The following is a 22,822-nucleotide window of genomic DNA, read 5'->3' on the forward strand; positions in this document are numbered from 1 at the left end:
CCTTATTTAGATTTTTCCAAATGAGGGTAGCAGAGTGGTATGTAATAGTATGTAATGTATGTAATCAATCTGTTGCTTATTTTTGGGGCAATTGTTTATTAAGAGAACTCAGTAAATGTATATTTTTGTGTTTTATAATGACACTTGATGCTGCCTCCATCTTAAACTGTGGTTTATTTATGCATTATTAATGCATAACTGAAAGGGAGATGGATGTGTGAATTTAAACATGTGAATCTGAATATGTCTAACTGTGTGCGCTTAAACATGTCTATTCAACTTGGTTTAACGTTGAGAAAATTACTTGGTTTAAGGTTTGATTCCAGAATATGTTTTCATTAAAAAATCTAATAGCCATAAATTATATTTATCTAAAAATATTTTTAACATTCAGATGGAAATATAAAGTGTCACACGCTTTCAGATAAAAAGTTGTTTTAATAAGTGGTGGGGCAATCCAGATTAGAAAAACAGACAAGAGCAGTTTATGGTCCAAAGGGTCACTGCTCAAGTGAGGAAGATGATCGTGATCAGATGAGTCAGATCTAGCATGGAAGTGATGAGGATTCTGGGAGTTGGAGTCCATGACTCAATAGAGCCAGCAGGGGAAACTGAGCAATGAGAAACACAATATTCCTGAACCACCTCATCAATAGGAAGCATGATAGAAAGATTTGAGACAAGCCAACTCATCCCCATAAATCCTCAGTTCGTCCAAACTTGTACATGAGAGTGCTGTGGAAAGGACACATGGGTATATGAGAATGCTGTTCATTGATTCATTGGCCTACAATGTCTTATAACTCATATTATTTTCATAAGATTCATTTGAGAATAATATATAACCTAATGGAGCTGCTTCATTATAACTGATAATGGAACACCCCAAACTGATGTTCCCATTCGAACTTAAAAGGGAATTCATTTGTAATGCTGCTGGCCCGAGTGCCGCAGCGTGCGGGGCAGGACGCACAGACTTCCTCAATGGTGCAAGACATTTATTAACATTAAACAAATACGACAACGGTGACACTCACAAACAACATCTACAATGAACTTGACTATGCAGTTATCATAAGACGAAGAACACACTCATTAACACGTGACTACACAAACCAACATTATGGCTACAGAGATGGACATTAACACATATATAGAGACAATGACCAATGAGGATGCACACACTGACACGGGTTTAAACAGACAGACAAACATACAACATTAAACCTTGTGCAGGTGTATGCAATCCCGGTGGGCGTGGTTACAAAAACACACATGTGAATCCCCCTGCATGTGGCGGGCTGTACCACATGACTTGTTGGGGGAGGAGCCTTCCGTGACAACATTTAATTTTCAGTTTAACCCACACCCTTTTGTTATCATTCATTTCATGTATCTGACAATTCATTTACACCTGCTTTTACAGCATTTAGCTGATGTTCTTGTCCAGAGAAACTTACAAATGTCCTTTGCTGTCTCCATAGAGGAAATCCATATGCTTGTACATTAGGCCAGAGTCTAAGTAAACTATAAATTGTAAACTACAAAGTATAAGACTCTAAGTAGAAAACTATAAGGTAATATACAGTATATTGTAAGAAGACAACCAAGTCAGTCTATCAGAATGTGGTCTAAAGATAATATTTTATTTCAGGAAATAAAAATGTGTGTAAATGCACGCACCTGAAAAATATGAACAAGTTCTGAAAGAATACAGAAAGTCCAGGATACACAGGATTTCCTAACAAATAAAATCACATTTTGATCCAATACTACACAAATTCATAACAACAGATGCCTTCCATAAAAAAAGGAAGAAAAAAATACATTTTAAGACAGCTCAAAAATCTGAAAACATTTTTAAGGAATTTGAGGTTTAATATAAACAGGATGCAGTGCAGCTAGATATGTTTTACCCTAGTAATAAGATCCCATTTATATTGAAGACATGTGATTAGGTAGGTAGGTGTACCATATTGAATAGACATTACTAAATGATACAATTGAGTCCATTTATCATTTGCTTCTGTGTCCTAAATAAAAATGTGTAAAAAATATACATGGTCTTTATGATGTATCAAGACAGTGATGAAGTTTTGTGTTCAACTATTTCACGGCAGTAAATTGTAATACTGCCATGAGTCTCTCAAATGACTTGGAAAAAAGACTTACCTGGCACAATGTAAGCCTGAAACAGGATCCAAATAGCAGCAATCAGGGAGCCAAACATTATCAGGAAGCCAATAAAGAGCCACAGACGAGCTCCTATAGTGGAGAGAACATTGTTACGCACTTAGAGCCACAATAAGTATATGACAGTGATGAATACACACATTATAATCAGAAAACAGAATACATAGGCCGCAATAAATAAAAATTAATAAGCTTGCAATTAACATTTTTCTGTTGGCCTTTGAAGACCTCATAAAGCCTTTGAAGATGTCATCTCCTAGACAACAAGCAACATCTAATTTTTAATATTTTATCTTAATTTAAAATTAAAATATTTGTTGTCATATAAAAAACCTAATACAAATTCATACAGCATAAATTCAATTTCAATTGGTGGGTACCAAAAAATATTTTAATGTGAAGTAAACATACTTCCCTATAAGGCATTTGTTAGCTCATTTGAAATCCACAAGCAAAATAAAGCATAAAGCATTTAACTATTATGTAGATGTAGTAGATTATTTATTGAATTTTAGTCTATTCTTTTGACTACTTTTTGTCTACTGTTCCCTAGTCTCACTTATGATGAGGGTAGGTCTTTGCTGTGTCCAGTGGACAGTTGTGGGTCTTACCTGTGTTTCAGTGGGTTTGAAGTCAGTATCATGCGGAAAGATGCAGGATAGGTTGTAGAATTTCTATCTAACTAATTTTTCACTCAAAAAGAAATTTCTTTGTGTTTTATGGTATTATTATGTTTTACATATTATTTTCAATTATAGTGGTATTTTGTGTGTTATATATTGTTTTACATATAAATGAACATTAACTAATAAATATTTAATTACCTGAATGCCTGCAAAATCCTCCAATATTACAGCATCATTAGTTCTTACCACATGAAAATTAGTAACTTGTATCATTTTCTTACCTATCTTTCCAAGACAACCTTCCCCATAGATGTCTTCCTGGATGTGAGCATTTGACACTGCATTGATCCTGTAACACAAATTTAAAGTCACATACAAATGTCTCCATAACATGGAAAGGTTTTACAGAATCTTACTAAAATGATGCTTAAAACTATATATTATTTATTTGCAGCAAACAACTCTCATGGTGAATTTTTCTCTGCCTTTTTCTTTTGACCTTACTTTTTAAAATTGATCTCACGTTTATTAGTTTTAAGGGTGAGGCTGAGTTCTACCCATTCTGTAATTGGACAGATGTATGGATATACATGAGAATGGACACATGTTTGAATGCATGTTTGAACACCTGTGGTAATAGGAACTGAATGATAACTTTAGGATATCCTGTATTTAGACACTATATGGGGGTCAGGACACTGTAAATAGCACACAGCTGTTGCATGTAGTACATGTAGCATTTGTGAAACCAACTAGTCTTAACTAGCACAGTGTTTCATAATCAAGCATAAGCAACACTAACCATAGGTGGGTGCAAGTGTTAAGTTGTCCTAAATATAGCTTTTGTCATTTAATATTTGTGTTATATTGGAAATTGTGTTTAATAGTAACTGATTTACTACACCAGTGAAGGTTTTGGTTAGTTTTGGAATCCCATGTATAAATGCATGCGCTTAATCAGTGCATAGATTTATATTTAACAAACAGTGATTCTAAGCAGGGAGCAGGATTTTGGATGTTACTGCCCAACACAAGCTGGCTAAAATCAATCAAAATTGAATCAGCTCTACTGTAGCAGATCCAGACATCACTGTATCTCTCAGGATTAGAGGCGGCGGAAAAGAGGCTATAATACATGAACACCTACATGAAAAAGGCCAAAGTAGAAAAGACCCCACATGTATAGAAGGCATGGTTCAGATCCTTCTGATCTGTGTAGCAGACAGCTGCATCAATTATAATCCACCACCCTGTGAAAAACTGAGTAAGAGTAAAAGAAAAAAAGAGAAAAATAGATGATATTTGCTCATTTAAATGTGATTTGCTTTGTCAGTAGTGTCAGTACCATCACTAATGAGGCACACACAGGCACACACTCGCACCTACCAGTATACCAGATATGACGGAGGCCACTGTGTTTCTCCTCTCTCCCCAGTCTATACACTCAAACTCTGGCCAATGAACATTATCCAAAAATCCTGCCATTGCTGGCAGCTCCTTTCCTGCAGTCCCACACGTTATTAACCTTTATCCTCTGTGTAAGGCTTTGCTCATGAACACAATGAATCCAATGCAGAACCTCCTGGAGTGCAATTACCAGTCAGCGGTCACGTGGATCAATCTGCAACAAGAAAGCAAACATCAGGCTTGCAGTCTGACCTGTCTCACATCTCACAAAACAGTAGTGCATGTGATAAGCTTATAACAACGTAATATATTAGAAGGATATTATAAATTGATTAGATGTATACTTCTTACATGGTCTAGACCATGATGTATGAAATAGCATGATGTAACTGATATACAATTTAAAAATGGATTATCCAAAGTGTTTGGAAACATAGTTTTTATGTTTTCAAGCTTTGGAACTCACTACCATTTTGTATTAAGCAGTAAAGCTTAAAAATATTTAAAGACATCATTTTATTTGACTGTTGTGTAGAACAGTGTCTTGTATTTAATTTTTCAATAAATATTTAGCTTTTTATTATTATAATTTCTAAGTTTATACATAGTTTTATGAAGCACTTTGAACCTCCTTTTCATTGCCTATTGTGGTATCAGCTCATACTTTGTAGTTTCATTTCCCCAAACCTTGATCTGCAAGTATGGCATCTAGGCTTGAAACAGCTTTCTTTATAGTAGCAAGTAATTTGCAAAGCAAAAAGGAAAATAGAAAAATACTGCAGAAAAGAAAGTAGACACTGGATGCTATGAACAGTGTGTTCACATTTCTTTTTCTGATGTGTGAAGTTTTACACCACACCTTTTGTAGGGTGTGTTGCTTAATAACACATATCGCAAAAGCCTGCCAAATTTGACAAAACAACAGTCACTTCTGCAGAAGGGCCTTTTTGACATACTTTTACAGATACTTGCTTATCTGAGACACCTAATGACAAGTAGGTTTATAAATAATTACAATTTCAGATTTGTGCTAACAGGTATGCCATGAAAAATCTACTCCCTACAACAGACCAGTACACATACCCTTTTCCAGTATGAAACACTGTAATGTGCAACTGCCTACTCATAGAGAAATGAAACCAGAATTATTTTTCACAACAGGTCATTGTAGACTCTTCCATAGAAAGTGGATATATACCAAATAAAGTGCACTGACTGGAACTATATAGTGGTGTAAAGTCTACAATTCTTTTTTACCATATTCATTATTCTACAGTGGATTAACAAAGTAGTGTTATGGATATAATTACCATTTTTACCCACCAGTTTACACTTAATAATGCATCATGTTAAAATGAATTTTTTTTTTTAGAGAATTATTCAAAATGTATTAAAATTCAGAAACTGAAATATCTTATGCACAAAAGTGTACAGGCCCTTTGCTGCCGTACTCTAAAATGTGATCAGGTACATCTGCTTTAATTGTTTGTTTTTACTTTATTTATTCTTGAGATTTGTCTAGAACTCACAAGGAGCCCACAAGTTATACTGCATACAAGCTTTCAAACTGTGGCAAGGAATAGATTAGAACATAGACAGACATAAAACAATACACTATATGGACAAATGCATTGGGACACACCTCTGACTCATTGAATTTGAGTGTTTCAATCAGTCCCATTGCCACAGGCATATAGAATTAGCACCTAAACATGCAGTCTGCCTTTACAAACATTTGTGAAAGAATGGGTCATTCTAAAGAGCTCACTGAACTCGAGCATGGCACTATAGAATGCCATCGTTGCAACAAGTCAGCTCATGACATTTCTGCTCTTCTAGATATGCTACAATCAACTGTGTTTGGTATAAGTGAAAAGTAGAAGTGTTTAGGAATCACAGCAACTCAGCCATGAAGTGGCAGACCATGTAAAGTTACAGAGTAGGGTTGTTGAGTGCTGAGGTGCATAGTGCATAAAAGTCGCGAGTGCTCTGCTGACTCAATAACTGTAGAGTTCCAAACCTTCTCAGGCATTAACATCAGCACAAAAACTGTGTACCATGGCATGGGTTTCCATGGCCAAGCAGCTGCATGCAAGCCTTACATTACCAAACACAATCCCAAGTGTTGGATAAAGTGGTGTAAAGCATGCTGCCACTGTACTCTGGATCAGTGGATATATGATCTGTAGCATGACAAGTCATGCTTCTCTATCATGCTTCAGAAGTTCCCACAGACACACTCCAAAATATTGTAGAAAGCCTTTCCAGAAGAGTGGAAGCTGTTATAGCTGCAAATGGAGGGGGTCCATCTCCATAGATTTAGAGTGGGATGTCATAAAAGCTCTTGCAGGTGTAATGTGTAGGTGTCTCAATACTTTTGTCTATATAGTGTATCTAAGGCTTGAGTGTTCCAATAATCTTCTGAAACAGAGGAAGCTTGGCACTACCTTGAACCTTCCTAGAGTTGGCCAAATCGCTTTGGTCAGGGAGGTAAAAAAAAGAACCTAACTGTTACTCTAAGAGAGCTCTAAAAATCCTGAAGAGATGAGCAAATCTGTTGGATTGACAACCATCTCAGACCTTTATTGCAGGGTGTCAAGGTGGAAACCACTATTCAGTAAAAAGCTTATAACAGCCAATTTGTAGTTTGTTAAACTGCATGTAAAGGACTCTGGAAACATGAGGAAAAGATTATCTGGCTAAATTGTTGTCTGGTGAAAAAAAATGCACTGTACATAAACTGGCTAAAAAATTAAATTCACAAAGTAAAATAGCAAATAATGTGTTATTATAGTATTTTCAATGCAGTACAGGGTGACTAGAATTTACAAGTCACTAACAAGTTTGTTTTGATTGGCATTTTAGGGAATAGGAGTTGTAGGTAAAATAAAAAGTAATAAAGCCAATACTGAGACTGACCGACATGTCAAACAACAGAAAAGACAACACGGACAGAGTTTGGATAGAAAGTCGTCTACATCGCATGCCCGCTGTTTGATCATAAGTAAACGCTGTCGCCGTTAAAGCGGAAGTAACGGTAACAGAAGTTACCTTACTAAGGCAGGCCAGCTGACGTGAACAGAAAAATATATATTCTAAATACGTTTTGAACAACTGTGTGTGTGTGTGTGTGTGTGCAGACAATATTTAAATACAATTTATCGTGTGTCTATTGGTCAAGTGCTGTTTGCTCACCTCTAATCACCGCTGCATTTATAATAATTCGAGCTTGACTTCACTCACATGCCTTACGTCCAGGAACAGGATGTCACTGATCAGATTCGCCTTAAATGTTTGTTCTTGTTAGCGCGCTAAAGAAAAATCATTGCTATGCAATCATTGTCCGCCGACTGTACACACTTTTGCGCAGTCTAGTAGCCCGTCTTTCTGGACCTGCACACAGTGGGAGTCCCATACGCTTCTTCCTAAACGCGCTGGTCTTCGTTGGACCATCGAAAGGCGAAACTAGAACAATGACGCCTGGTGGTTTGCAGTGATGAGTTCAAAACTACATAGCACTGCAAACTATACAACACTCCACTGATTTCATATTGCATTATTAAAGATCTAAAAATGATCATTAATAATCTTTAGTCATTAATGTTATGGTTTAAAAAAAAAAAAAAATTTACATTTAATGTGAAAATGCCATACTGCGAATCATCACCGTGCTCCTCTCTGAGCATCCATGGGACTAGAGCCCAACCCAAGAGGATGCCAGTTTGATCAATAGCCATACTATCTATACTATTGCAAACTAGTAAAAATACATTTACCCACTTTTCTTTGAAAAAATCCTTATGTCAGACATTGGTGGGTTTTAAAGCATAGTTTTCTGACACTACAAATCATAAAAATTAAGTATAAGTATAATCCGTTTCTCCATCAAAACTGCTTTTGGCTATTTTTGAATAAATGTGTTCATCAATCATTTCATAAAATGGGGCGGGGCGGGGCGATCCACACACTTCCATACGAAATGTATTTTGTTCCTCGATAACCGCTCTTTGACCACTGTAACTTGCAAAGTTAGTTTCACTTGGAACAGTGTGTAATAGGCAACTTGAATTATTACTTGAGAAGTTCAATTTCTATTAAAGACCGTAAACAAATACATCTAGCCACCTTCCTGCCTCATATTTAGGGAATTTAGAGACTAAAATGGCTGTGGTACAACTGAAAAGACAAAATAAGCAAAGTAGACAGATAAGGGAAGTTTTAAATCACTTTATAGTGTCACAAAAGACAAGTCTACAAAACCAATTAGGCTGAAGACTTCAAAAGTGGGCTTCGCATTCACTTACAAATATTAAAGATATTAAAAAGGTATAGAACAGTCAAATTACATTGAAAAACTTACTCCAATACCAGGCATAAACATTGTGCCCTTCTGTACAAAAAATAAAAGCAACACCCATTGCTCCAAGGAATTTCTTATATAAGAAACTAGAGTTAAATCAGACTTAACACTTCCACAAGCCACAGGTGTACATGTATTCATGTTAACAGTAAGGACAACAATCAACTGTGAATTTCAAATAATCCACATCAAAGAGACTAATATTCCTCCATCAAAACAGTTATAGCAGATAACCAACAAGAAAAAACATCCATTTTCTTCAGTCTTAAAAGAAATCTGCTGCTGTTGGCCTTTTCCTGGATACAGTTTTCTTCACGCTGACAACAGGTGACTTCAGCATGCTGGACACGGGCATTTTCTTAGGATCAAAAGCCACACGAGACGAGCCTACAGGGCTCACCAACAAGCTCCAATCGGTCTTCCTGAATTCTGAAAGTTTGAAAAGCAGAAGAAAATTAAGAATCTGAGGTAGGAACTAATTCTGAAAATGTGAAGAAGACTTTGGAATGGCCATCTCAAAATATAGTAGCTTCTGATGCCAAAAATCAGGAGCACTTCAATGGCAAGACAAAAGATGACGTTTTAGGTCCACTGCCATTTTGAAATCCACTTTTTCTGGGAAAAGTTGGTTTTCACTTTTAGATGCCGACACTACGTCTTTCTTTAATGTCTATGTTTCTATGCCAAAGAAAGTCATAATTCATTTTTATATTACCATTCTGCAACCTCTATCCCTGAAACAAAAAGTGTTTGTTACTGTGCCTTTAAGATGGATACAAGCTAACTGACCTGTTATGATTGGCTGCCCTGTATTGTGCCTCATTCAAAAAGGACTCTAAACATGCCTGAGAACAATGCAAGTTGGCAGGGCTAAACTGAACAGGCAAAGGTACACTTCAAAAGGGTGTTTTTGTACCTTAGATTCCATATATGGACTGTATGGCCATGGGTAGTGAAGGGTGTGCTTTCAAACTAACAGTATTTACATATTAAAAATTATTTATTTCAATGTAGTGAGGGAAATTGTTTTCTATGGTAGGGGTCCTTTCAATTTGTAGTTATGCTGCTGCATTAGATAGCTGGAAAATCAATTGCTAGAAAACAAAACAGAAAAATAAAATCTCTTTGCAATTCTGAACATATTCCAACAAATAACGTTTAAAAAGTTAAAACTGACAACAGCAATTCTCTAAAACTTGGGGTGACATCCAGATAAATAAAAACCTCTCTTCTACAATACCTGAAGTGGTGAACAGGTACACATTCAGTTCATTTCTAGCACCATCACACAGAATGTTGTAGGTTTTAAGAGTCAAGCTAGACTGAACCATTTAAAAAAAAAAGAAAAAAGAAAAAAAAAAAGAAAAAAAAAAAGTTACCTGTGCATAGTGTTCGCTTGATTAAAGAAAAAAAAAAAGTTAACTAACTGTTCTAATTGCATGAACTAACTATTTTATCTGGAGCAAGTTATTTACAATTAACACTAACTCCAATATCCATATTTATCAGTCATAGCCCATAACGGTGTAACAAAAGTTAACTAAACACACCACAATGAATCTCCCACAACAGTGGTTTTTACTGTAATGGAGTCGTCCCCCCCTTGCACATTAACTGCAAAAGCCACATTATCACAGCTAAGGTGATAAATCTTAGCCTTCTTAATAAGACTGAGCAGTTAATGGAAACCTGAGCCTTTAAGAATAAAGGCTCATATGGGGTGAAAATATATGTATTTGCCACACGCAAGTACCTGGTGACTTCTGCTGAATCTTAACTAAGCTGCAAAAAACTGCAAACCACAAACTCAGAGTATCAAGTTGCTAATGTATCCTCAAATTTGGCTCTTATGGGCGCATGCGCACGCACACAGATTGACTCACTTGAATTATGGTTGCTTGGTAGGTTAAGTTGGCTAGCTACCGAACTGCTTAGCTACAGCCATTATAGACATCTGCTACTTTCATCCACATATTTTCTTAGAATTCTCTGTCCGTGTGTATTTATGCACGCATGTGCATATAATAAAGTCTAAGATAAATCTTTGTTGTTTCTACTTAAAGACTCTTAGTGGCAACAGAACAAGAATGCAGGTAAGAACAAAATTTGTTTGGGAGACAATACAATTTGTCAAAGGGATTTATTTGAATTTATATGCTCCACCATATAAATCTTGCTTGATGGCATTATACCCATTTTGTATAAAGCTGAGGAAACCCCAGTGTGATGTCACAGCACAAAATCACCTGCTCTTGTGAGAAATGGTCTGTTGCTTAGTGACTTCCTAGTGTGATTGTACAGTACGGCAACACAAGAAAACGGTCGTAATATTTCTACACAGAACTCACCAGTGGTTTTGTTGTTCTTAAGTCCAAAAGTCACTTTCTTAGTTTCGGACTGTTGAGTATGGAAAGCCTGTAAAAGAAAAAAATATGTATACACAGCAAATACATTTTTATGAACATACTGAACAAATGTGATCAAATTGAATGTGAATCTTCATTTACAGTTTTTGGGACATATTCCTCATGAACATGTACCTTGTGGGAGAATATGACTGGTCTAGATAACATGTGAGGTTGCACAAGAATGTGTGCTTGAGGATGCATTAGCTAGTGGTTACAAAGAACTTCTCATTGGTGGAGGTTTCCAGCTTAGTGCGATCAGATCCAGAGTCTACAGCATAATCTGCCCGATTATGTAGTTTCCTTTCCTATTTTAGTGGGGATCAAACCAAGATACAGCTCTAAAGCACAACTGTGCAGTACATTGTAAAATTACACTTCTTGTTGATGAACTCTACAGGGGACCCAGTCTTAGATAAGCAAAAAGTGAGCAACTTTTAAAACATGTTAAGAGAGAATACATGGTATAATTTTGTGCTGTCAAATACCCTATTTGCCAAAAGCTCCTGATAACCATATAGGTTCATTCATCTTTCTGGACCAATCTGCACAAGATTTAATATTTACTATCTACAGTCACACAACTGAAGTCCTCTTCAACAGGACTAAAACAGGATTTGGGCTTACCCTAGGGGATATTGTTCTTAAAAAGGTTCACTCCATTTGTACTTGCCACTCTCTACTTCAAATTTAAAAAAATAGTATACAAATTTCATGTATTCAAAGCAAATTTATCTAAAATGGAGCCCTGCGACAAACGCAAAGGCCACATGGATACACGTTTTTGTTATATTCCAGTCTAGAGCAGTTCTGTGGAAAATGTACTCCAAATCATGAGCTTCTGTCCTTAATACTGGCTTAAAAAGTTTAAATCCATAATGGAGTAAATCAATTGAAGTTAAATATTCAACAATATGGCCCCAGTTAACAGCCCCAAAGTGCATGTATTTTTTTTCTTAGTTAATTTTTATGTAAGCCTTTTCTTTGACACTATTATTGGATGGAGAGGTGCATGGGCTTTAGAATGGGGAGTGCAAGATTAATTTAGAATAATATGGACCATCGTTGTCCTCGGAGCTTATACTGAAGCTAGTGCGCACATACAAAAAACCCAGACAAAGGTTAAGCAACTAATACCAGAGTCAACCAATGCTATAAATATTTGTACATCATCCCAAGGTCTCTTACACATTTACGTAAAGCATTTTTTAAAACTGTGCCAAAGTATCATGCAGAGATCAAGAATAGCAATATCTTCAAGGAATTGAATTTAGCTAGCAAGAGTGTAAATTTCTCCTTACCAGTGTAGGCCTCTTAAAACTCTATAGAAAAGCGTTACGTTTGAAAGTCTGAAATGGTGTGTACCTTGATGCTGGACAGTGGTGCGCTCCAGCCTTTTGGTTTAGTTTTACAGAAGAGTGGATTGGGGGGAGTCATTTTGCCCTCAAAGGAGATAAAGTTAGCTTCTTGTAAGCCTTTCTTCATCTTCAGTTTCTTTTTGGGTATTACAGTAGTGGACCACTCAACATCCTCATGCTCTTTGGTTATGCAGTTGTCCTTTGTAGGCTGAACTCCCATATTCAGCTCTCCTGTCAGACACACTGCCAACTGCACCTTTCGTTTCTGGGTTTTCTTCTTTTGAAGTGGCGTGGGAGTACTGGAAGACCGTTTGACTGCATTAGTCTGTGCTGCACACAATGCATCTACAGACTGCTCCATGTCTACTCCGAATTCTTGCTCTTGTGATGAAATGCATTTCTTTTTCTTTTGTTTCTTCGTTGATCTGAGTTTAGAGTGTTTAACAGCATCTGCATTTAATGCTTCTATGCAATTAATCTTGGTGTCTGTGCAGTCAGATGACATGTCCACATCTCCACAACTTGCGGTTTCTCTAGATTTACCTTTTGATTTCAGTTTCTTGCTTTTCTTGTTCATCAACAAGGGAGCAGTAGTATTTGATGACTGACATCCTGTTGTAATCACCACAGCAGCTGGTGGGTGTGAGGAAACGTATTCTGCTTGAACATCTGCACAAGTCTTCTCTAGTAAAGAATTAACGATCTTTGCATCAGCTCTCATTTTCATAATCATCTTTTTCTTGTGCTTTGTTTTTTTCCTCAGCACGCAGGTAGCACTGTTGGTCTGATCTTCTGATGGGTACATTTGTATAGGCAATGCTCTACTCGGATCTGCCGGCCTTTTATTTGTGCATCTCTTCAGTGGCACTTCAGCTTCTCTGCTCATTTTAACATCCACCCCTTTTGTGCTCTCTTCACCTGCTAGCACACTTTTCTTTTTCTTCAGAGGAGTATGATCACTGAACTCCGCCAGATGCTGGCTGTTTTCAAGGATGTCAGAGGCACACTCCGAGATTTGCTTTCCAGCCCTTTTTTTGGGGGGCTTTTTTCCGTTGCTAGATAGAGTTGTGGTTTGCTCCTTTCCGCCTTTGTCCTCTGCTACTGTCTTTGGAATTGGGTGCCTTTTAACCCCTTCATCAACAAGAATAAGTTCTTTATTCATGTCTTTTGAAATTAACAGAGATTGAGGTGCTGCTTCTTCCCCAACATCCGGTATATCCGACTTCAGCTTTTTGCCTTTCCTTTTTTTGCCTTTGCTGTTTGCCTTCACTTGCCTTTGTAACCCTAGTTCATCATCCTGGGCTTGTGATTCGCCATCATCTGCTGAAGTGCTTGATGCATTAATTTGGTTTGCTTCGCTTGGCTTCTCACCAACTACACAAGCTGCTAGATGGAAATGAAGAGAAAAGACTTTTTTAAAGCCACTGTTGACCAGTCGCACATTTCCAGAAAGTTTCTTAATTCACTGAACAGTAAAAAGGACGAAGTGTCACAATATAATCTATTAACAACTGCACTTTTAGTTAGTTATCAAAACTATCATTTAAGATTCTGTGGTTCCCCAGTTCACTCAAACCTGTAGAAATTATCTACAGTCGTGGCCAAAAGCTGAGACTAACACAAATTTTGGTTTTCACAAAGTTTGCTGCTTCAGTTTTTATGGTGTCAATTTGTATTAACTCTAGATTGTGATGTGATGCACTGCAGCCACTGAATTTCAGCCCTGCCACAAAATGGCCTGCTAACATTTTAGTGATCTCATTAACTCAGGAGAAAGAGCACAAGGCAGATGATATCACCATCATGCTGATTAGAAGAGCAGACTGGTTGATGTTTTCATCCATTAACCATGGTTACCTCCAAGGAAACACACAGTCATCATTGCACTGTATAAAAAGGGCTTCACAGGGAAGCACATTGCTGCTTGTAAGAGAGCACCTAACTCAACCATTTATCGAATCAAGAACTTCAAGGAAAGAGGTTCAATTGCAGTGAAGGCAGTTTGTGGGCACCCAAGAAAGTCAAGCAAGCGCCAGGACCGTCTCTCAAAGAGGATTCAGCTACAGGATCGGGTCACCACCAGTGCAGAGCAAAGGCATGAAATGCTTGTAATTGCACTTCACTATACCATATCAAACATCTGACAAAAGCAACACACACACACAGAGAGAGAGAGAGAGAGAGAGAGAGAGAGAGAGAGAGAGAGAGAGAGAGAGAGAGAGAGAGAGAGAGAGAGAGAGAGAGAGAGAGAGAGAGAGAGAGAGAGAGAGAGAGAGAGAGAGAGAGAGAGAGAGAGAGAGAGACAGAGACAGAGACAGAGACAGAGACACAGAGACAGAGACACAGAGACAGAGACAGAGACAGAGAGAGAACCAAAACTCGTGTCAGTCTCAACTTTTGGCCATGACTGTATATACTACTATAGATGGTGTCCTATAGCTATACACCAATACAGGCCATCTGTTCTAGCGTCACTACATGCTTTGTAGGTATAAACAGTAGTGGATAAAGATAAAAACCTTTTTTGTGATAAATATTTTCTTAGTACATGTATAAATGTACTAAGAAAATTGCCCTGCTGCAAGTAAAGTAGATTATACAAATTCAAAATGGTTTATGTCGGCAGATTAAAGAAACCCTTGGGAAACCCATCTTAAATTGGCAGGGAAAATCCTGATTCTGTGATGGAGCTGATCCTACCAGAAAACTGCTCAAGATGATGTTTAATATTCACTTTTTTGTGGGAGTACAGCCAACTTGGCAGCAAAACTCTCTTTGTGCTTCTTGGCTAAAGTTCCTTCTTCAGCTCCCTTTCGTTTCCTTCTTTTCTTTTTGTCCTTCTTCTGGTTAAACAGCTCATCTTCTGAAGAATCTGGCTCGTCCTCATCCTCATCTTGTGGGAAGACACCTGCAGCCACGAGAGAAAAGACTGACTGAGTGACGGGAGGTTTCCACCTCATATTGCCTTACAGTTTCACGCCACCGCTGAAAAGCACATTTTCTTTATGCAAAGGCAATACGTCATTTTATATTTATACATATTGTACAGCTACTGTGTCGTATTACCCAACTTGTGTAAATATTTATTTAAAGGTGACTGCAGTAAACAAGAAAAACAAGACTATTACTTCATGATTAACCGTCACTTTCAGCTGCCCGTTTAACCTTTATAGCAAAAACAGAAAAATGACCAGGCCTCCATTGTTCTTCAGAACTGAACTTTTCCATCATATTTAAGGCTTTCTTTAATTTGATGACCTACTGTCAAATATTTACAGATTTTGGTCATTACTCAAAGTCTTGAATATTCACCTTGATAGGCCTGTAGATGCTTCCATATATTGCACTCTAAATACGGTGTGGTAGCTCAGAGGTTAAGGTATTTGAATAGTAATCAGAAGTCTGCAGGTTCAAGCCCCACCACCAGCAAGTTGCCACTGTTGGGACCCTGAGCAATGCCATTAACCCTTGATTGCTCAAGCTGTATTCATTCATAATTGTAAGTCGCTTTGGATAAAACAATCAGCTAAATGCTGTAAATAGCGTCTAATTTACATTACATGTTGCATTTTCTGATCACTACTAACCCCCCCCCCCATACACCAAACCTAGTTTGTCATATTTCACTAATGTTTTCCGAGATTAACAGTAGCCCCATTGCTACAGGTAAGGACAGACTCAGTGGAGTAGCAAGAAAATCAGCTGGTGTAGGGAGACCAGATGCCATTTATGATATGTATAATCAAAATGACTGCTATGGCCTTTTGAGGTAGAAGTACATTTTGTACTTTGTGCTATTAACTTCAAAATATATAAGAAAAATCAGAGCTTTGTAAACATGGGTGTATTTTGTCCATTAAATCTCAAAAGTTCAAGTAATATGTTCCTGTTTGTTCTGTTACAATAAACTTAGTTATCCTGCAATAAATAACGTTACAGTTGCACTTATCACATTTCATATTTAATCTTAAATATTTTTTACCCCATTCCTACTGTATCTTTTGATAAAGAACTTTGTAGGTCTTGTTTAATGAAGTGCTAAACTAAAGCATATTAGTATTGGTATTACTGGTGTGATCTCTTACCTTCACTTAAGTCACGAAATCTTGGTAGGAAGGCATTAAGAAAAAAGGGGGAAAACTCAGTTAAGATGTAATGATGGTAGAACGTTTTTGTACTATTGTAAGCGTCTTTGGGTCCTTGAAAAGTGCTATATACACACACACAATGTATTATTAATAATAATAATAACAACATTTTATATTTAACTTTATACATTATTTTTAATGTCAGACATGGTTATACTTACATCTTCACCATGCTGTACATTCTAGTTCGATTGAAGTTTGTTGCATTCTTGCGACTGCCCAACTCAAACAGCCGATCCGCTATTGCACCATAGTCAAACTGCAACATGAGACAATATGATGGTATAGTCCATTTTCCATAATGCTGCTTGATGCAGGACAAAAGTAAAATGACTCCAGTCATCATTTCCTCACACAGGCGAAGCACTCACTTGGAGAACATGCTCAGGGTCTTCATTGTTTGGTTCCTCATCAGGACGTGCATCCTCCATAATAGGAATTTCATCTTGACTGCCTTGGTTGCTTTTCTTTGGGACACCTGGAAAACAAAACCAACATGGTAGTCTGAAATGCCAATGGCAGAAAACAGGGTGAACCCACAGTTGAACTATCAAGGGATTTCAAAGTTAATCATCATCATCATCACGAACTGAAATGGAGCCAAGTGTCAACATGTGATGAGATGTAACCTCTCTTTCCCGTTTGTTTGGGCAAACAGATGTTGCATCCTAATCTGGTCTGTTACACACCCCCCACACCCCCCCCCAAAAAAAACAAAAACAAAAAAAAACCCAAAACAAAACACTAAAAACCACAACCCACATCTCTTTTGGAATCCCTTTTCACCTTCTAGGTCTAGATAAGCAAAAGACGCAGTTATCTGAAGATTCAATTTCATGAATTGAGCTTTTAGCATTTTTTTTTTTACAGGACTCATGGAATGGAGCAGACAGTAATGTGCAAGTTTACTGGGCGAGGAAATGAATGCAAACATGCAAACCAATATCCACAGATCCCAGCATGTGTTCATTTTTTGTATTATCATACCATTCCAGCAGAACGCATCTACATATTTTATAGTCTTCTTCCACTTTCTATTGCCAACAATACATTTGGTGATACTTAGTCTCCTGCTTAGATGAGCACATGGGTATTGCATAACAGACTTAAAGGGTCAGCAAATTTGGGAAGGGTTCTCAAACCTACCATACCACATTTTGTAACCCCCTGCTTTAATCTGTTTAATTTAGAAAAAAGGCCACTTAAATTTAATGCCACTTGACCCACCGTTGACCACATTAGCTCTCCAGTTTATCTTGAGTTCATCTTGCTCAACAGTTTCCTCCTCATCTTCAGAAGCCTGACCAGAGTCGGAATCTGCTCCTCTTCCTTCACACAGCTCCTTCCTCAGGTCCTCTATAGCAAAGGAGGCCTGGTCTACTATGCTGGAGAAGATGTGTTTGGAAATTGAAGTCACCAGTCGGCGACTAGCAAAAGACCAAGGAATGGAGGGAAACCAGAGTATACAGTGTGAGCAAGTTTGGTAAATACACTGGTTACTCCAAAGATGTAGCCATCTGAGCAACTCACTCTTTGCTTTTAGCCATGGTGTTGCAGAAAGGGTCAATGAAGGTCAAGTTCTGATCTGCTGTCAGCTGCAAGAAAAGATACATAAAAACAACTGCTTACCCACATTAAAACATCGCATAAAAGCAAAACCATAAAGATTACGATAGAATAATGAACTTCAGACAGTCTACCACACAAATTTTGACTGTTCACCAACTCTTACCTCTGCAGAACCAATATGAGCCAATTCAGTCATATACACGTCCAGAATATGTAACACAAGCCCATTTGGAATGCCTTCTCTGCTCTGCAAGAGGTGCGTTGTGAAAACCTTTAAAAAATTATTTACCATACTAGAGAGAAAGAGAGAGAGAGAGAGAGAGAGAGAGAGAGAGAAAATAAATAAATAAAGAGGAAAGCCCATTAAATTCACTTCACTTTTCACTGCTAAACTCTGGTCAAAATTTAAAATAGAAAAACAAAAACAAACCCCCCCCCCCCCCCCCCCCCCCCCACCTTACCTGGTTTCCCATTCTTTCCTCTTGAGCATCCCAAAGGCTTGTCTGAAGACAAAGCGAACCAGCTTTTATGGAAATGACAAAAAGACAAGGTTATAAAAATATACTTTACATTACAACCCAAGAAATATTAGTGCATCAACTCCATTTGCCATATAAGCCTTATTTGGACTGGATTACAAATATTGGGGGGGGGGGGGGAAATGTCATTAACACACACCTCAGTTATTAAACTCATCTGAACGACATTAAAATTACTTCAGGACAAGACAGCTTCTAGTGTGTTGCATTTTATACAAACTCGGCTTTGCAGTTAAAAAAAAAAAAAAGTCAACAAGTAAAATGGCATGTTGATGTTGGACTGTAGTTCTTACCAACATTATGGGTTAATGATCATGTTTTCATATCAGTTGATTCACAGGCAGAATTTACAATTACCTTTGTAGCATGGGGCCCCAAAGTAGTTGCATGAATGTATAACCCTCAGCATGAATTAAGCCTTAGTTCAGGAGAAACATGTGTAAACTATATATAAGAGAGCTGTGGGTCATATTTATCTAATGTGTAAAAGCAACTGCTGGGGCCACAATACACATTGAAGAATGTCTTTTAGGCACAATGCATCTAAACTTTCCTGACCAGGTTTTTCCTTCATGGCTACAGCTCATCCATAATCATATAAGCATATCCAGCATGATGAATGTACTATGCCATAAGGCATGCATCAATCAGTGAATGATTCCAGGAACATGTGTTTTCACTACTTCATGGGGAATCACAGTTTATGTGAAATACTACTGGACAGATATATCCAAGATCCTGGCAATCCACTATATAAAAATGAATTACACCATGTAAACAACCATGGTTTCGGTGCAAGGTCATCATTTTATAGCTGACCTGGAAAAATTTATCCATGCGAAGTCTGTCAATGCCATTCCATTCTCTCTTTAGAGTCTGAAGAAAAGTTTCAAAATACAGCAGCTCTACAGTTTTGAGAAAAACAAGACATGGTTAAAATGAATGGCTATTCATGTTTCTGATCAACTGCTGCTGTATTTGATTTACGTAGCTTGCGTTGTATGCAATGATCCAGATGTTCTTGTAAGAAATATTCCTTTATTCTTAGACATTTGCTAGATTTTTCCCTTTTAAAACTATAAGTGATTAACTGATCAAATTTCACACAGTAGTAAACATGCTCATTTCCTTACAAAAAAAGACAAAACCAGCTCCTATACACAAAACCTTGACCTCAATATTTACCAAATAAAAGTATTAGGCAAATGAACTGTGCGCCTGTTCGATCATTTCCAGTTATTGTTTTGAAGCAAGACATGGTAATTTTATTTGTATAGCACCTTACATAGAGCATAGCAACTTAAGAGTTCTTTACAATCAGGCTGTACCAATGAAGCATGTCTTACTGATATAATAAGTATGACAAATTTCAATCTCTCTTCTGTAGAAAGTGGGAAATGACCTACTGGATATAGGCTACAATGGGAGATTATCATATTTATACATTTTTCACTGTATTCTTTATATCTTATTTCATTACACGGAGCCGACATTGAATAAGACTGTGCTGTCACTGCATATTCCCCCATGTACATTTGTTTTTAACGTCCACTGTAAATGATCATGGATGAGTGAAGTACATGCTCTTTAAATTTTTAAAAATCCAAAGATATATTTCTTGCACTCATTCAAATGACCTAAAGCGGGACAAACGTTAATGACATTAGCCTAGAAATGTAGCCTGCCAGCTTTATCTGTAATGCACTCAAATTTGGCCCTAAAATATTAGAGCCCACCTGATGGGTAGCAAACATTGACAATATAAGGAGATGTTAATGCATCATAACCTCACAAATGAAACATTGTCTCAGAAACAGTACTTACGGCTCTCTGTGGTGCAGAAGCTATTCATCAGTCCAGATATTTGATCAGAGAGTTCCTCCTGAGATCAAACATAACAGACCATTGTCAAATAGCCACACAAACATCAAGACTGAGGTGCATCAGTCAGACAGAGGTTACTGCAAACATGTATAGCATTTGGTGCCCTTGGCCTGGCTGTCAGTTGAGACAGACAGATTGTCTACTGTGGACAAGGAAGAATAGTTAAACAATGACAAGTCTTGATCAAACCTCATACTGAGTGCCTGGCTTGATCTGGTCTACCAGGTGAGCTACAGGAGCACGAAGTTTCTGAGAAGTGGTGGTTTATCTTCTGATAATGATTCCAATACATGAACTCTGCTGATATAGAGTACTGACTATCAGTGCTGCTTTTTTATCACTATTTTTTAAAAGCTGATCTATCTTCAAGTGCACTCCCTTGTAACTTTCACCATGTTGACCTAAACTCCATCATTTCTTAGTCCTGACTGAACCTGCATGATAATCACAATGCACAAGACTGCCTGGAATGCAATGAATAAGAACAATCAATTACACTCGCCATACATTCTCATGCATTTAACGCATCACATGTATGGGCCATGCATTCACACTATTTGGCCAACAGTAAGGCCTATGTAGGTGTTAGCTACCCTCAGATTGGTGGCAATTTGATGGTGACTGCAAGGCTATCTGAGCACAATGGCTGATGAAAGCATGAAGAGCAAAGAAAATGTGGTTGATGGAGACCTTATGAGCAAAAGAACAGCACTTCGGAATCTAAAAAAAATTCCAAACAGGAGAGAAAACAATTTACACAATACCTGTGTAAAACATGTTGAACAGATTTCTCATTTCCAGAGAACTATAAACAGAACTTTTACAAAGCAGCAACAATTTTTATTGTGTGATTGCTCAGATATTTCCTGCACATTCAGAAAAGTACTTAAGGCCAATTTCATAAATGTTAACTTTGTATGAGGCACTTTTTCATAAAAAAAAAAAAAGAATATCAAGTAACTGTATACATGTTAACTAAACTTTTAAAATGCCTTCAGAAAATAATGAAGGACTATACTATGATCAATATCAACATTTTCTATTGTTTATGGAAACCCAAAAAACGATTTTGCTACTCCTTTTCCCTCCCGACACAACATATATTCTACAGTACATCGCTAGACAGCAAACATGTGCTGATTTTACTGCTTTAGACCTCTACTCACTTTCTTTGGCCTTTTGTTCGTATTCCACAGGTACACATCTCTGCGCTTCTCTCTGTTCAGTATTAACAGGAGTATCCCAGCTATGAGCTCGCTAACCTAGTTATCTCTACTCGGGTCCCATTAACTCACCTGCAGAAGCGGCTTGTCCTGCATCCACAAACAATAGAAAAGTCCTTTCCATATTTTCAACAAGTCATCACTCGTGAAACCACCTTGCAAGAACAAACATAACACCAAGTGTTACTGACTGGCACGCATTAATCTAACCTGGATGATAGCTAGTCTAGCTAAATAACGTATGGTAACTAGCCTCGCTAGACAAGACGCTAGAACTTCGCTAGCTAACTATATGGATAAACAATGACGCGTGTAACAAAATTGCATACTGATTGAAGTTGGTTAAGCCCGACACGAATATCCACAATTTTCAGTTGCAGACGTCAATCTGAAGCAAACCAGTTAATGTTTTTAAACATCATCTATTCGTCAGTACCTTAGCAAAAAGCTAATGGCACTGGTGACACTGCTAGCTAACTAAATAAACTTACTACGAATATGTACCTTCGATTTTCTGAGACCGGAGGCTGATGTATTTCCTCAGCGTCTTTAAAGCCCTAATCCTAATGGACGTTTCGTTCGAAGCCAACCTTTGTGCCAGGAAGATCTCTGGGTCCCGCTTCGCCAGCGCCATGTCTGCGCTTTTTCACGTGGAACACACGCTTCTTTGGCTCACGTTGATGACGTTTCACGTGGAACACACGCTTCTTTGGCTCACGTCGATGACGTTACCACCACGTCCTCCCAGACGCCCCTCAAAAAGCGCATTAAATACCCGGGCGTCGTGCACGTTGCAGTTCGTACAGCAGGTTGACTTTTCCATTGTGTACGTTCTTCAAACGACCGATTATGAGTAAAATTAGTCACAACATTTTTTTTACAATCAATTCACCAAAAATAAATGATAAAGGCTGTCAGAAATCCTACCTAGAGGCAGTTGTACTTTTTGGTTCAGTTGTGTTCCACTCTACACAATCTGCTGTTATATAGTCATTGCTAATGCGCTTGAACTATCCCAACTATGAATAAAGTTCCGGATCAACGTGAGTTTTTAATCAATTAGCAAATAAATAGCGTTTCCAAATGATATCAGCAGGTGGCACTCTACAC

General features: G+C 37.6%; 2 protein-coding genes across 3 annotated transcripts; both read right to left on the reverse strand.

Annotated features, from left to right (window-relative positions):
• Window positions 1-418: 418 nt before the first annotated feature.
• Window positions 419-7,718, reverse strand: LOC113575368 (transmembrane protein 50B-like). The gene is made up of 7 exons (XM_027006834.2): window positions 7,422-7,718; window positions 4,206-4,440; window positions 3,967-4,079; window positions 3,101-3,168; window positions 2,173-2,265; window positions 1,684-1,741; window positions 419-735 (listed from the first exon to the last, which is right to left on the reverse strand). Exons 2-7 carry the CDS (start codon window positions 4,302-4,304, stop codon window positions 690-692), a joined length of 477 nt encoding a protein of 158 aa, XP_026862635.1. The 5' UTR covers window positions 4,305-4,440; window positions 7,422-7,718; the 3' UTR covers window positions 419-689.
• Window positions 7,719-8,438: 720 nt separating this feature from the next.
• On the reverse strand, window positions 8,439-22,367 carry LOC113569177 (ribosomal RNA processing protein 1 homolog B-like). 2 transcript variants are annotated; one of them, XM_035522985.1, is made up of 15 exons: window positions 22,217-22,367; window positions 21,785-21,867; window positions 20,430-20,487; window positions 19,425-19,510; window positions 18,528-18,589; window positions 18,230-18,359; window positions 18,028-18,092; window positions 17,725-17,924; window positions 16,869-16,975; window positions 16,659-16,756; window positions 16,435-16,454; window positions 15,084-15,257; window positions 12,357-13,732; window positions 10,935-11,001; window positions 8,439-9,015 (listed from the first exon to the last, which is right to left on the reverse strand). In XM_035522985.1, the coding sequence occupies exons 1-15, from the start codon at window positions 22,344-22,346 to the stop codon at window positions 8,852-8,854; spliced, it is 2,820 nt and encodes a 939-aa protein (XP_035378878.1). In that variant the 5' UTR covers window positions 22,347-22,367; the 3' UTR covers window positions 8,439-8,851. The 2 variants fall into 2 exon arrangements, with proteins under 2 accessions (XP_035378878.1, XP_035378877.1); XM_035522984.1 differs by having other exon boundaries at window positions 12,357-13,735.
• Between the last annotated feature and the right edge of the window lie 455 nt (window positions 22,368-22,822).

Source organism: Electrophorus electricus, chromosome 25 (assembly GCF_013358815.1).
Source record: "Electrophorus electricus isolate fEleEle1 chromosome 25, fEleEle1.pri, whole genome shotgun sequence".
NCBI classification, from domain to species: domain Eukaryota; kingdom Metazoa; phylum Chordata; class Actinopteri; order Gymnotiformes; family Gymnotidae; genus Electrophorus; species Electrophorus electricus.

Coding starts and splice junctions, on each gene's coding strand:
- LOC113575368 (XM_027006834.2), bottom strand. CDS start 4,304: ATGGCAGGATTTTTGGATAATGTTCATTGGCCAGAGTTTGAGTGTATA. Junction 4,080..4,205: donor CCGTCATATCTGGTATACTG/GTAGGTGCGAGT, acceptor ACTCTTACTCAG/TTTTTCACAGGGTGGTGGAT. Junction 736..1,683: donor AACTTGTTCATATTTTTCAG/GTGCGTGCATTT, acceptor TCCTTTCCACAG/CACTCTCATGTACAAGTTTG.
- LOC113569177 (XM_035522984.1), bottom strand. CDS start 22,346: ATGGCGCTGGCGAAGCGGGACCCAGAGATCTTCCTGGCACAAAGGTTG. Junction 18,360..18,527: donor AGGAAAGAATGGGAAACCAG/GTAAGGTGGGGG, acceptor CTTTCTCTCTAG/TATGGTAAATAATTTTTTAA. Junction 16,976..17,724: donor GAGAGCTAATGTGGTCAACG/GTGGGTCAAGTG, acceptor TTTGTTTTCCAG/GTGTCCCAAAGAAAAGCAAC.